Genomic DNA, 15216 nt, shown 5'->3' on the forward strand with positions numbered 1-15216 from the left:
AACAGCTCATACTCTCAAAAAGTTCTTCCTAATCATTTCAGTCAAATCTCTTTCCTTGCCATTGGAAACCATTGCTCCCTTATGCCCTGGTCTCTAGGGCAGCAGAAAGTCAGTTTTCCCCCTCCTTCTCCCCCTCAATGGGACACCCTTTTAAATCTTGAAACACGGTTCTCATGTTCCCTTTCAATCTTTTCTTCTTCCAGCTAAACATCCCTCAGGAGGAAAGAAAAAGAAAAGGGAGGGAGGAAGAGTTGCTGACAGGCTGAGAAAGGTGGTATACAAATACAGTAAATAAATAAAATAAAATAGGAGAAGGGAAGAAGGAAGGAAGGAAGGAAGGAAGGAAGGAAGGAAGGAAGGAAGGAAGGAAGGAAGGAAGGAAGGAAGGAAGGAAGGAAGGAAGGAAGGAAGGGAGGGCAGAAGAGAATGGAGGGAGGGAGGAAAGAGAGAAGGACGGAAAGACAAAAAGGAAGGAAGGAAGGAAGGAAGGAAGGAAGGAAGGAAGGAAGGAAGGAAGGAAGGAAGGAAAAAGATTGAGGGAAGGAGGGAGAGAAGAGGGAAGGATGAAAAGGTGGAAGGGAAGGAGGGGGAGAAAGAGGAAGGGAAGAAAGGAGGTAGGAAAGAGAGAAAGAAGGAAGGAAGGATATGATGATGAGAGGGGAGAGCCTGAGAAAAGAGCCCAAGGGGCTGTTTCCTGCCCCTGGGCCTGGGTTTGCCCATACCTGATTTAGTGGCTAGGACTGAAAGGAACTGGAGTTCAACAATATTTAGATAGCCATGGGTGCCCACTATACACTTTTTTCATAGCTATTCGACAGAGTGGGAGGACAGAAGGTGTAAAACTACATGATTAGCATTTAAATCACATTGTTTATCAATAATATGTGGAATGATGTTCATGAATCAGTATCCCACCTAAGTGTGATATTTGGGTTTACTTGGTGCACAATTTTGCATTTTATGCTCTAGCACCCATGTATAACAAAGCATATCAATGCATAATATTGGAATCTTTTTGTATGGAAGTACAGAAGCAAGGTTGTGGAAACTGGACAGGGTTTTTTTTTCATTTATTTAGAGAAAGCATAGATTTAAATATCTTGGTTATAAAATTCTTTGACTGTAGCATGAGGGAAGGAAATATTCTGTGGTATGTAGAAGTTCAAGATGGCCAGCGATGAACAAGGATGGCCATCATTCCAATCCAGAGCTGAAGCAATCTGTGTTCAGTGAATAAGAATCTTTATCATGTTTCTGGGTATAGGCCCATAAATTCATTGCATGTGGAAAAACACATCACCGTCCTATTGATCTTGCATTGATGAATTGAGAAGTTGGAAGGAAAACTGTTTTGCTGTAAAAGTGATTCACTAAACTTGTGAAATTGGAGACAACATAGCAAGCTGACCCTACTACCATTAGGCAAAGTGAAGCAACTGCCTTTGAAAACATATGGTGGAAAACAGTATGAACAGTCCTCTAGGTGTTGCTCCTGAGGTTTGTAGTTTAGTTAGGCCCAGTGGCTGAGAGTTTTAAATGCCATTCTCTAAACTGCTAATGTTAGGATTCCACAAGATGTCACAATGGCAGTTAAAGTAGATTTAGTGCTACAACAGTCTCTTAGATGTTGTGGAGGAAAGTGAGAATTAGAGCCCCTGCCCACCCCTAAAAAAAGTTGTATTTGCAAAACAATTAAATATATTTATTTGCATATGAAAAACATGCATATTTATGTACACTTTAAAATCACCATTTACATCCCAAATTCTTTATACAAAATTGGCAGACATTCATTTTGCAGAAGAAATGGCAGTAATATTTACATTGAAAACAACTGAACAGCCAATTCAAATTCTTTAGGGGAATTTGTAGTTGAAATATATAGTATTAGCTGTACTGGAGTAAGTTGATGTCAGTGGAACAAGTCAAAATCTTGTCCTGCTTTATTTAAAAATAAATCCCAGAAAAATCAAGGGAACTTCTTCCAAATACATCTTGGATCAGAATATGAAGTCTCTTGCCTCCTAATCCCAAACATGTTTAAACAAAAATAAAGTTCCACTGAATACACAGGGGTTTTCTTCCTAATATGATGTCAATTTTAAGTGCAAATTCAGGACCTTGAGTCTTTTGAAGATTATCTTATCTTATTGAGAAACATTGGTCACCATCGAAGTTGGCCGCTTAAGAATTGATTCAACAGAAAATGACAAAGGTTCATTTGTTGACAATTTTGTCACAACTTGCTTAGTCCCCAAGAAGTCATTTGCATATCTATCAATGGTGAATTTGTATTTCTGGTTCTCCTTGATGGTATTCTCTTTGTATTTTTTGGATGCCTCATCAAATGTCATTTTCAACTCTGGTCCAGATCGGCTGCATAGTGTCTTCTGGAATAATGAATGGAAGGGACTATATTTGGGTTGTCCTGCAGGAGGTAGAGGCGGACCTTGCTGCTTAGTGGTTTCTTTGCTGACCTTGCTGAGGGGATGTTCCTGAGGAATCAGGTTGTCCTTGTCAGAAATCTGTGAGAATGTCCTTTTAGGGGGTGAGAAAGCCGACCTCTCACGACTCTCCTGAGGAATGTGTTGAAGTTCTTTTGAAGCTGGCTGTAATTCTCGAACATGAGGAAGCAAGAATGAGTTCTCATTCTTCGAGAGCATCACATCATGTTCAGGGTTTGGACAATCCTGGCCTTGTGAAGCCTTAGGATCCCAGGTGGCCCCAGGTTTGAGGGACTGGACTGTGGTGGCATTCAGAAGACACTGCTGGTACAGAAGGGCATCATTGATGGGGGCACACTTTGGCCATACCAGGAACCGTGAGGGCAAAGGATATTGCCTGTAGGTGGTGGCCACACTTACATTCGATGAAATGAGTTCCATGTTCCCTGAACCTGAATACTGCATAGTCAGATCTAGGCAAGTTGGCAGGAAGCCACAGAAATCCTTATTTGATGTCTCAACCTGGTTTGGACCAAAGGAAGATTTGTAGGGGTTGTATTCTGTCCCATGCACCATACGGTTAGGCAGAAAAAAGGCAGCAGCTTGAGTCGCTTCCAACATTTCTCTTTCTTTGTACTCCCTCTCAAGCATGATGTTCTCCAGCTCCTTGTCAGCAAAAGCTCGCCTTTTTCTCATTCTGTCACTCACAGGAGCTGGCAAGGATGAATTCCCAGTAAGGTAAGGATCAGCTGGGATGGGGCGGTAGCCTGAAAAACACACACAAATTTGTCACTTGAACAATGGATTAATGTGTAAAGAAGATACACTAAAGTGCTCAGAAAGCTACCTGTGAAGAGAGCCCTGTATCTATTATATGGTTGATGAGGTGTTCAATTTTCATTATTTTTATGTATCTAGCATTTCAAAGCGTACACAATACTTATCCTTATCAATAGGTTACTTCAGACACAATGCATATGAAGGGGCAGAAAATATAACTGACTTGCTCTTCTTTCCATGCTTTCTAACTCCCAAAATTCAACTTGTGAACATTTTTCCATCATAAGATATGTTATTCTGAACCCACTTTGCAACAGGAGTTTACTCGTCTTACAATAGGAGGTTTCACACTGCTCTTCTGACAATACAAATCCAAACTCTTTGTTCCCCCCATGATTGTTTTTAATCATGACTATAGCCACACTATTAACTATGTAACAGTCTCAGAAGGTAGAGTTTTATATTTTCTTTTTAGTTTATTGATTTGTTTCCTTCTTGAACCAGTTGTAATATCATTTCCAAAGATATCTGTACCTATAGCTGGCGCATTTCTATTAGATGACTTGCTATGTACACAAACATGGTAGGAAAAAGTCCAAGGAATACTAGAAGAAAAAGAGAAAGAAAGTTAAGACAAATCAGGTAAAGGAATGTGAGATTTATTTCTTTTCTTTTTTTGAAGATAAGATTAGGAGGTCATGTGAATATTAGACTGAGAGAAATATGGAGATACAGAGAGAAAGAGAGAAGGAGGGAATGTATTGTTTTGCATATCTGGATTTCTATCATACACACCCTTGGAGCCCTTCCACACAGCCCTATATACCAGAATATCAAGGCAGAAAACCCCACTAACTGAGTATGGATTCAGATAACCCAGTTCAAAGCAGATATTGTGGGATTTTTGGCCTTGATATTCTGGGATATAGGGCTGTGTGGAAGGGCCCTTAGCTGTCAGAAAAACTCAAGCTAAGTTCAATAAAGTTTACTTTCCAGGAAGTGTGTGGAATCTCATATCATCTTTGTTTGTGCTCCCTAAGTCTCTTGGATATTACATACATGATATGCAGAAAAAGATGGTGTCCCAATATAGAAAAGGTCAGGATGAGCCTTTCAAATCATTGTAACTAGCTTTGATCTGTTTTTTTAAAACATAATATATTGGGCAAAACACAACATATCTGTTATAAATGCTCATGTCTATTTGTTCTGGCGAAGTTCTATTAACTGCCCTTGGAAAGATTCCCATAGTCTTGTTATATTTTGAGATTCTTTTCAATGATTTTATTAAAGTGTTTTGTCATTGTTTGTGCCTATAATGGTACAAATAATGAATTTGTACCTTAAAAGATGGGATACAAATACTTTTAATAAAATCATCATGAAATATTAGAGTTGTTTTTCTAATAGCGCCTTTAGTCTTAGAAAATTCATAGAAACTAAAGATCGACCTAGATCAATTTGCTGTTGGCTTTTAAAAGATCTAGAAAATAATTGTATCCCTTCTCCCTTAGAAATTTGTGTGAGTGCATAAAACAAAAAAATAGAAACTGCACAAAACTGAACGGTGTACCTTTAAATTATTGATCTATTACCTACAAATCCACTGGTGATATCAAGATATGTAATGGGGGAATTTCAGACATGAAACAATCAGGGCCAGCTAACACCTCCCAACAAAGGACTCCCCCAGGCAGGAAGCAGCCAGGCTTTGAAGCTGCAAGGCTATTCAATGCTAATCAAGATGTCCAGTTGCAACATTTACACTTGCCTCAAGCAGACTTGAGTTCTTTCTCCCACCATGGACATTCCATAGATATATAAACCTCACTTGCCTAGTTTCCAACACACCTCACAACTTCTGCAGATGCCTGCCATAAATGTGGCCGAAATGATAGGAGGGAATGCTTCTGGAACATGGCCATACAGCCTGGAAAACTCACAGCTACCCTGTTTCCTAAAATTGTCACAGCTAATCATTGCATGTGTAGATAACCTAATCTTATGTCTGCATAGATGGATGTTTCATTAAATTCTATTAAATCCAACAAAACTATTTTCTAATGAAAGAAGCACACATTGAATGTTAATAAATGAGATATTGATCCAAAATTCATGTCAGTGTTGATATTAAATTGCCTTGGGTAATGTATTTTTATTTTTAAATAGTTTCTTTAAAATATAAATTTCCCAATTCTTGCCATGTGCATTTGTTCAGAGCAAGGTGCTACATTACTAATTCAAATCTTCATAAAAATCACAATATGTTTAACCGAAACCACAGCCATACATTTGATTCAAATCAGAGAAGAATTGGAAATGTTTATTAAAGTGCATTCCATTATCTGACAGATTACTTAGGGGTAATGTTATCGAGCTATATTTGGTGTTAATTAGAAGTCTTTCTTCCTCTATTTCGTTCTCATTGTTCCTTCTAAGAGCTATAAAATTGCAATTCAGCCACCAGCACTTGTTGAGAGAGTAGAATAAAGACCAAATATAACTACAACACCCAGGGTTCTATAGCAATAAGCCGCGAACGTAGTGCCAAACTGCATAAATTCTACAATGTAAACACCCTTAGATTTACTCGTGTTTAAGATTGGTGTCCACTAGGATTTAATTCCAGGACCCCTGTAGATATCAAAATCTGTGGGTGCTCATGTCCCATTATATACAATGTTGTAGTAAAACGGGGCCACTTATACTCAGGTGGGTCAAAAACTAATGCCTCCATCGTTCTAACTTTTATTTCTTTCACAGCTACTGGACTATCTATGTATGATATCATAGAGGTATCCTTACTCTACTGATACAGTATTTTCTTTTTCCAAAATGACTAATTAGAACAGGGGTCCACAAACTACGGCATGGGGGGCAGATACGGCCCTCCAAGGTCCTTTACCCGGCCCTCGTTCAGGGTCAACCTAAGTCTGAAATGACTTGAAAGCACACAACAATAACATCAACAACAATCCTATCTCATCAACCAAAAACAGGCCCACACTTCCCATTGAAATACGAATAAGTTTATATTTGTTAAAATGGTTCTTCATTTTAATTATTGTATTGTTTTAAGTGTTTTCTTGAACTACATATAAGATATGTGCAATGTGCATAGGAATTCATTCATGGTTTTTTTCAAAATATAATCTGGCCCTCCAACAGTTTGAGGGACTGTGACTTGGCCCTCTGTTTAAAAAGTTTGAGGAATTAGAATTAGAACCAGGAATCTGAAGCTAAAAGAATGAGCCATCATTGAATTTCTAGCAAAAGAAATTTGTGCACCTAAGAAAATCCATAATTGCTTGAAGAATGTTTATGATTTGGCCCCTTCTGACTTTTACCTGTTTGGACCTCTGAAAAACCACTTATGTAGTTTCAGATTCAATGACTTGAATGACGTTAAAGCATCTTTAAAATCATGGGTCACGAAGCAAAATCCCTGAATTTTTCCAAAATGGTTTTGATGCCTGGGTTAAACGATGGTGCAAATGTGTACAAATTGATGGTGACTATGTTGAATGGTAGTTTTGCGTAGAAGACAGTTCAGGCTACATTCTGTAGCAACTTCTGCTGTTATATGTTCATTCATAATGTTTTTGACACAGGAGGCAAAACTTTTTTACCCACCCGCGTATAACATGGCAAAATCAATGTTTGCTTTTGGGATTTAAAAAAATTATTTCAAGCTATGCATCGTTTAATCTGTGGAAGCAGAATCCATGGATATGGAGGGTTGGCTGTATTGTGTTATGGTGGGCCATTAATATACATCTGGGCTTGTTTGTCCAGCTTCCTACAATCTGTTATCATCAATGCAATCCAAATACATGACCCTGCAAGGCATTTCACTTCAGTAACAATCATATCAACAAACACTGAGATACAGAAGAATCAACAACTTCAAGTGCTAGAGTGTATTACCTTCCAAAATGCTTTTAGCCAGCAAACTCGGAGTCCGGACATGCCTTTGGTACACTGTCTTGCGTTCAAAGTTAACTTGTTTCCCAGTAAGTCCTTTCTTATCCTGGCAAATAATAATAATAATAATAATAATAATAATAATAATAATAATAACCAAGAAAGGGAAAGGGAAAGGCAGGGGAAACTTCACAGATTATTTCTTTATCTGATGAATTATCTCCTGTCATACTATTTCTAAAACCATCAAACTCAAGTCAGTTCTGAGCACATAACTAGAGGGTAAGTTCAGCTGATTCGTAATACAATTCCTCCTAAGTCAATGTTTAGAGGGCCAAAGGATTCATGCTGTGATGCAGCTTGAAATCTTGGCCTTGGAGCACCCTGGAAGGGGCTGAACTTTCAATTATTTGGACAGTAAACAAAAAAAACTCTCCTCTAAGCCAAAAAGGAATGCTTAGCTATGTATTTTGCTTCCCTCAGAAACCAAAAATAGGTTGCATGCAACATTGTCTGGAACATAAGTGATCTGGCATATTATCAAGCTACAGAGTTGTTGGGTTGCTGTGAGTTTTCCGGGCTATATGGCCATGTTCCAGAGGCATTCTCTCCTGACGTTTCACCCACATCTATGCCAGGCATCCTCAGAGGTTACGAAGTCTAGGAAAGTGACCTTTATATATATGTGGAAAACCTCACATGCCTAGTTTCCAACAGACCTCACACTCTCTGAGGATGCCTGCCATAGATGTGGGTGAAACTTTAGGAGAGAATGCCTCTGGAACACAGCAATACAGTCTGGAAAACTCACAGCAACCCAGTGATTCTAGCTATGAAAGCCTTTGACAACACAAGAGAGTTGCTGTTGTTGTTGTGTCATTTCTGACTTATGGCAAACCTATCAAAGGATTTTATTTGCAAGATTTGTTCAGAGGAGGGTTTGTCTTTGTCTTCCTCAGAGGCTGAGAGAGTGTGACATGAGCAGTGGATTTTCATGACTGAGCAGGGATTTGAACCCTGGTCTCCAGATTTGCAGTCCAATGCTCAAACCACTACATTTTTGGAAAGGAAAAATTGCGTTTTTGGTTCTGTCATCACTAATGTATTAAATAAACTGCTAAAGGTAGCCTGATATTCCGTATAATGCCATTTAATTGATCAAAGTTTGACTAAAAGGATTGAATGAAAGCTGGGATGGACCGCCTCAAGGGCTCTTAGGGGATTTGGGAACCGATTCCAGACTGAGAGAAGTCTCCCAAAATGGATCTAATTAAATTCATTCTCTTTTGCCAACACAAAAATGTCAAACTAGCCTGTGACCAGATGGTACATGATAGACCTGTTTGCTTGGACCAGGAAAATATTTTCCTGGGAGGCTGAGCAACTGCGGCAGGCCTGAAGACCCCTCCATCCACACCCAGTCCCTCCAGATCCAACTGCAAATGCTGAACCTGTAAACCCAATCCAGACACAACCCTAGGAGACACTTACACTGTAGAATAAATACAGTTTGACACCACTTTAACTGCCGTAGTTCAATGCTAAGGGAGGTGTACTTAAGTGAGACACCAACACTCTTTGGTAAAGACCTTGTGAAACTCCCATCCCCTAGGATTTCATAGTATTCAGTCTGGCAGTTCAAGCTGACTCAAGCAGTATCCACTCTACAGCTTTCCAAACTCTTATGTCCTGACAGGTTAGTGTACCAGCTTTATTCATTGTGTAGGTTGAGTACACAGACTTAAGTAAAAACCTCTGTGAAATAAGCAATACATCATATACAGGCCACCCCCAAATTACAAACAAGATAGGTTCTGTAGATTTGTTTTAAGTAGAATTTGTATGGAAGCTGGAACAGATACAAGTTTAACTCCATTCAAACATATACATATATATATTTAGCTTGGGATAGCATAGGGAAGGGTGTTTGTTTTGCTGTCTGTGCCCCTCTTCTGAAGATTTCAACTCACTTTCTGCCCCTGTCATCACTGAATTGTGTAAAATTTTGGCTTGTTATGGAAACAAGGAATTTTTTAATCATGTCAGAAGCTACTTGAGAACATGCTGCAAGTCACTTCTGATGTGAGAGAATTGGCCGTCTACAGAGACATTGCCCAGGGGACACACGGATGTGATACCATCCTGCTGGGAGGCTTCTCTCATGGCCCTGCAAGCTAGAGCTAACAGACGGGAGCTCACCCCAACTCATGGATTCGAACCAGCAATCTTCAGTGAGTCAACAATACTGCTGGCACAATGGTTTAAACCATTTCACCTCCATTGTCACAAGGATTTGTGACAATGGAGCCTCTTTCACGAGTGGATGTCCCTTCCAGGGGTAGATTTTTCTCACTCCCTGTTGTCTCACCCCTGTTCTTAAAGAGAAGCAGTTTGTAAGTCGGAAGTTTGTAACTCAGGGACTGTCTGTATATTTAAATATATATATCAAAGGTTTTCATGAGATCTGTTGTGCCCCTAACACAATTTATGTCTGTGTGGGTATCTCTTCCAAGGGCCTAGTTTAACCTCTGGTTTGCTAGTAAAACTGGATGCCTGTGTCGCAAAGTGATGCCTAGCTACAAAGTGTGTCCCCATCAAGAAGTGGCACCCTTTGTGAGCATTTGGGGTGTGAAGGAGGGGGGGAGGGGTCCTGGGCGAGGCCGAGGGGAGCATCCCATAGGAGAGAGAGGGAGCCGGGGGCTTACCTCGGTGGCCTGCTGCCTGCGGAGGGCCACCTGGGCGGCCATGACGCGCTGCCTCTCCACCACCAGCAGGCAGTTGGCGCACTGGCAGTCCCTCCAGCGGCAGAAGCGCTTGTGGCCCTTCAGGCAGGAGACCACGCCGTGGTTGCGACACCGCGCGCACTTGGGCGTCCGGCTCAGCTTCCGCGGCTGCGCCTCCGGTGGGGGGCCCTCGGCAGAGGAGGAGGAGGAGGAGGAGGAGCTGGGGCCCCTCGGCGGCTCCGGAGCGAGCTGGGGGCGACGCAGAGCCCCGCCATCCTCCTCCTCTTCGTAGTCCTCCTCCTCCTCCTCTCCATCCTCTTCTTGTTCGTCCACATCCTCCTCCTCCTCTTCCAAGTCCTCCTCCGCCTCCGACCGGGGTCCCTTCGGCTGCTCGACCTCGTCTTCCAGACTCTCCACGTCGATCTCCCAGGTCTCCCCGCCTCGAGAAAGGCGCTGCTGCTCTTCAGCCATGGCCCAAGCCCAGAAGAAGCCTCCACCGCCGCCTGGTTCAGGGCTGAAAGAGAAGGAAGGAAGGAAGGAAGGAAGGAAGGAAGGAAGGAAGGAAGGAAGGAAGGAAGGAAGGAAGGAAGGAAGGAAGGACGGACGAGAAGGATGGAAGAGAAGGGAGGGAGGGAGGAAAGAGAAGGATGGAACAGAAGGGTGGACGAGAAGGAAGGAAGAGGGGGAAGGAAGAGAGAGAGAATGGAAGAGAAGGGGGAGGAGAATAGAAGAGAAGGGATGCAGGGAAGGAAGGAAGGAGAAGAGAAGAGAAGAGAAGAGAAGAGAAGAGAAGAGAGGGAGGAAGCGAAAGATGCAAGAGAAGGGAGGGATGAAAGAAGGAAGGGAGGAAAGAGAATGGAAGAAAAGGAATGGAAGAAGGAAGAGAAGGATGGAAGAGAAGGAAGGAGAAAGCAAGGAAGGATGGAAGAAGGAAGAAGGATGGAAGAGAAGAATTAACGAGAAGGGAGGAAGGGGCGGATGGAAGAAAAGGAAGGGAGGGAGGGAGGGAGGAAGGAAGGGAGGAAGGAAGGAAGGAAGGAAGGAAGGAAGGAAGGAAGGAAGGAAGGAAGGAAGGAAGGGAAGGGAAGAAGGGGAGCAAAGGAAGGAAGGAGAATGGAAGAGAAGGGAGGGAGGATAAGGAAGGAGGGAGAGAAGGGAAAAGGAGAAGGGAAGAAGGAAGACAAGAGAGAGGGGGAGGGGGAGGAGAGAGGGAGAGAGTACACCCGTGGTTAGCTGGGCGCGCCGCAAACCACATGCTTTGCCAACACTGTGGGTGCATCTCTACACCGTAGGAATGAATGCAGTTTACACTTCAATGGACATGTCTCCAATATGTTATGGAATCCTGGGATTTGCAGTACAGTCTTTTCGAGAGGAGTGTTGGGTGTCTCACCCAACTACTACTCCTCGTTAGTTATTCCGCAGCATTGAGCCATGTTGCATTAATGTAGATGCACCCATAGCTTCCTGGAAAAGCTTCTGCGAGGTTTTTAAAGACCTTCCACACAGCTGAATAAAATCCCACATTTTCTACTTTGGGATATATGGCAGTGTGGACTCAGATAACCCAGTTCAAAGCAGATATTGTGGGCTTTTCTGCCTTGATATTCTGGGGTATAGGGCTGTGTGGAAGGGCCCTCAGAGTGTGAGGGGAAAACCTTTGGCCTTCCTTGCCCGCGAGGTCATGGGAGAAAGGGGGGAAATTTTGAAAGACCAATAATTCCCAGGCTTGAGCTGCATCTTCACATGTAGAATCACAGCAGTTCGACACCATTTCAACAGTGCTTTAGTTATCCTTGGCTTCGCATTAGGAAGTCTTTAGCCACCTCTGCCCAAGAGGGTTGGTGCCTCACCGAACGACAATTCCCAGGATCCCATTAAGCCATCGCAGTTCAAGAAGTGTCAAACTGCATGAATATTACAGTGTAGATGCAGCCAGAGGCGGAGCTCCGGCCCGAGTTTATTATACCTTACCTAGGGTAAAGGTAAAAATTTTCCCCTGACATTAAGTCCAGTCGTATCCGACTCGACTCTGGGGGTTGGTGCTCATCCCCATTTCTGAGAAGACGAGCCGGCGTTGTCCGTAGACACCTCCAAGGTCATGTGGCCAGCATGACCTTACCTACACCAGGTTATTTCGGCACCAGAACGGAAAAATCCCATTCCATCCCTTCCTTGGCATGAGAAATCTTTACACACACATATATATCCAACATCTAATATTTGGTGAGGTCCCACGCCCTAATAGTAGAGCCAGCCCTTTAAAAATGGTATAAGATTGCAGTTCCTGGAAAAAGAGGAACTTGATTTTGAGCAGATATGGCCTTTTCTCCCCACACAGATACACAGTTCTTTCTGTCCTAGCTTGGGCAAAGTGAGGCAGTCGTCTCAGGCAGCAGATGGCGAAGGACACCGAATGGATTATCTATCCCAGACCTGGGCAAACTTGGGCCTTACTGCCAGGTGTTTTGGACTACAACTCCCACCATTCCTAACAGCCTCAGGCATCTTCCAAGAAAAGGAAAGGACCTGAAGCTGTTAGGAATGGCGGGAGTTGGTCCAAAACACCTGGGAGGAGGGCCCAAGTTTGCCCAGGCCTGGGCTAGACTCTGGAGAGCAAGGTTTGAATCCCCCCCCCCCCTCAGCCATGGCTTCCCACTTTGGGGGAGTCACTTTCTCTAAGTTTCAGACGAAGACCAAGGGATGCCTCCTCCTCACAAACCCTGCCGCCTGAAATCGGAAAGGCCCGGTCGACAACAAATCAGGAAAACAGCCCCCCATCATGCAAACTACTCGCTGAAATCCTTTGCAGGCTGCCTGGTTAAGATTGGATTGACTCACAAACACAACACTAGCGATTCCACGGAGAAACCTACACCTGTGATTTTTTTTTTTTAAGAATGCAGGTAAATGGATGCTTCAAGCCTATGGGAAGTGATAGATACAGAATATTTTAACCTCCTGAGGACTTGGACGTCCTTCAAATATATTTTAGCCGACTGTGGCTAGATCTACACTGCCATATAAAATCCAGATGATTTGCTTTGAACTGGATTATATAGCAGTGTAGACTAATATAATCCAGTTCAAAGAAGACAATGTGGATTATTGTCGAAGGCTTTCATGGCCGGAATCACTGGGTTGTTGTAGGTTTTTTTCGGGCTGTATGTCCATGTTCTAGAAGCATTCTCTCCTGACATTTCGCCTGCATCTGTGGCAAGCATCCTCAGAGGTTGTGAAGTTCGCTGGAAAGTAGGAAAATTGGGTTTATCTATCTGTGGAAGGTCCAGGATGGGAGAAAGAACTCTTGTCTGTTGGATATAGATGTGAATGTTTCAATTGGCCACCTTGGTTAGCATTTGATGGCCTTACAGTTTTTAGGTGTGGCCTGTTCCTGCCTGGAGGAATCCTTTGTTGAGAGGTGATTAGCTGTTCCTGATTGTTTCTTGTTTGGAGTTCCCTTGTGATTGAGTTTTGGTTTTTATTTACTGTTATAATTTTAGAGGTTTTTTTAGTACTGGTGGCCAAATTTTGTTCATTTTCATGGTCTCTTCCTTTCTGTTGAAATTGTCCACATGCTTGTGGATTTCAATGGCTTCTCTGTGTAGTCTGACAAGGTGGTTGTTAGAGTGGTCCAGCGTTTCTGTGTTCGCAGATAATATGCTGTGTCCAGGTTGGTTTATCAGGTGCGCTGCTATGGCTTATGTAAAATAAATGTGGATTATTTATTGTATTTATTTGCGGTGTTTGTAGACTTCCCCTCTCAACCCTGAAGGGAACTCAGGTCGGTTCTGATGTGATAATCTGGACTGTATGGCAGTGTGGACCCAGCCTGTGTTTAGGACTCTGGGAGCCCTTCCAGACAAGCATTATATCCCAGGATCTGATCCCAGGTTTTCATCTTATCCCAGATTATCTGGCAGTGGGGACTCATATAATCCAGTTTAATGCAAAAAAAAAAAAACAACAACAACAACCCCTGGAATCAGATCCTGGGATAAGGAACCTGGGATCAGATCCTGAGATAAAGAGCCTGTCTGGAAGGGCCCTGGAGGTATCTACACTGTGGGATTAATACAGTTTGGCACCACTTTAACTGCTGTGGCTGAATGCGATGCAATCCTTGATGTTGTAGTTTTGGCATTCTTCTCGGCCGAAGAATGCCAGTGACACAGGCCCTTTCTACACTGTCACATAATCCAGATTATCAAATCGGATTAGCTGCTTTGAACTGGATTATATGAGTCTACACTGCCATATAATCCACTTCAAAGCAGATAATCTAGACAGTGTAGAAGGGACCTGGAAATTCAATCAACCTTCTTTCCAAAAAAATATTTCTCACAGTTCACACCATGCTTTATGAAATGCTTATTTCTGCAGGCACCCCATAGTATATGGGGTCGAAGACAGCAACAAGAGAAAGAAAGATCTGCTTGGTGCTCCTGCCGCTGGAGTCCAAGCAGAGATAGAGAGGAGCGTCTACACTGGAGAATGAATGCGGTTAGACACCATTCTAAGGGCTCAATGCTATAGTTTGCACTATTCGGCAGAGAAGGCGAAAGACCTTGGAAATCTGCAATGATAGGATAGCATTGAACCATGGCATTCCTTCTCCAGTTTAGATGCACTCCAGGAAAGCAGCAAAGAGCAAACACACAAGGCAAGCACACTCACCAAAGCCATGGGTCCCGCTCTGGTCGCAGAAAGGCTCCGAGAGGGCATCCAATCCGTCCCGAAAGCCAAAGGAAGCCTTGCCCAGCCTCAGAGCATCCCCTGCCCCCTTGGAGGCTGCGATGGGGAGCGGGAAAGGGCGATCCCCCTTTGGGAAAGAAACGCAAAGCTCTCCAAATGCTGCAAATCCAGCTCAGGCGGAGAGAGAGAGAGGGAGAGAGCGAGGAGTCGGTGCCAGCCTTGCCCCCAACCCTCGCGCCTTGGACTCTGGGCGGCCTTTGCCCGCTTCCCTATATGATCCGTCCCAGGTCGAGGACGGCCGGCCACGCCATTGGTTGCTTCTCGGACCGTCCCCTTTTTGATTGGCTGCGGCGCGTTCGAAAGGCCCCTCCTTCCTCCGCTCCCTTTTTCTCCCGCTCGGCTCTTTTTTCGCCAAACTTTGACGCCTCTGTTTTCTTTGCTCCGCTTCGCAGGATCACTTCTATTTATTTACCAGCATCAGTAACAGAACCGGGATGTTTTTTAAAAGAGGGAAAATTGTATCGGGGTGTGCCTTTCACACACAGGCAGGCCTGGGGAAAACACAAAGATATAAAAGGCGACCAAAGCGGGTCTGGCTGGGGTATAAAAGGGATGGTGGCAAAGGTAGAGGACAAAAGAAGCGGGGAAAG

The 15216-nt window shown here is 43.3% G+C and overlaps 1 protein-coding gene across 2 annotated transcripts; it reads right to left on the reverse strand.

Annotated features, from left to right (window-relative positions):
* Positions 1-1739: 1739 nt before the first annotated feature.
* Positions 1740-14810, reverse strand: DMRT2 (doublesex and mab-3 related transcription factor 2). 2 transcript variants are annotated; one of them, XM_067464421.1, is made up of 5 exons: positions 14549-14810; positions 9854-10385; positions 7152-7254; positions 3759-3829; positions 3147-3211 (listed from the first exon to the last, which is right to left on the reverse strand). In XM_067464421.1, exons 2-4 carry the CDS (start codon positions 10340-10342, stop codon positions 3759-3761), a joined length of 663 nt encoding a protein of 220 aa, XP_067320522.1. In that variant the 5' UTR covers positions 10343-10385; positions 14549-14810; the 3' UTR covers positions 3147-3211. The 2 variants fall into 2 exon arrangements, with proteins under 2 accessions (XP_060618241.2, XP_067320522.1); XM_060762258.2 differs by lacking the exon at positions 3759-3829 and having other exon boundaries at positions 1740-3211.
* Positions 14811-15216: the final 406 nt, after the last annotated feature.

Source organism: Anolis sagrei, chromosome 2 (assembly GCF_037176765.1).
Source record: "Anolis sagrei isolate rAnoSag1 chromosome 2, rAnoSag1.mat, whole genome shotgun sequence".
Classification (NCBI taxonomy): domain Eukaryota; kingdom Metazoa; phylum Chordata; class Lepidosauria; order Squamata; family Dactyloidae; genus Anolis; species Anolis sagrei.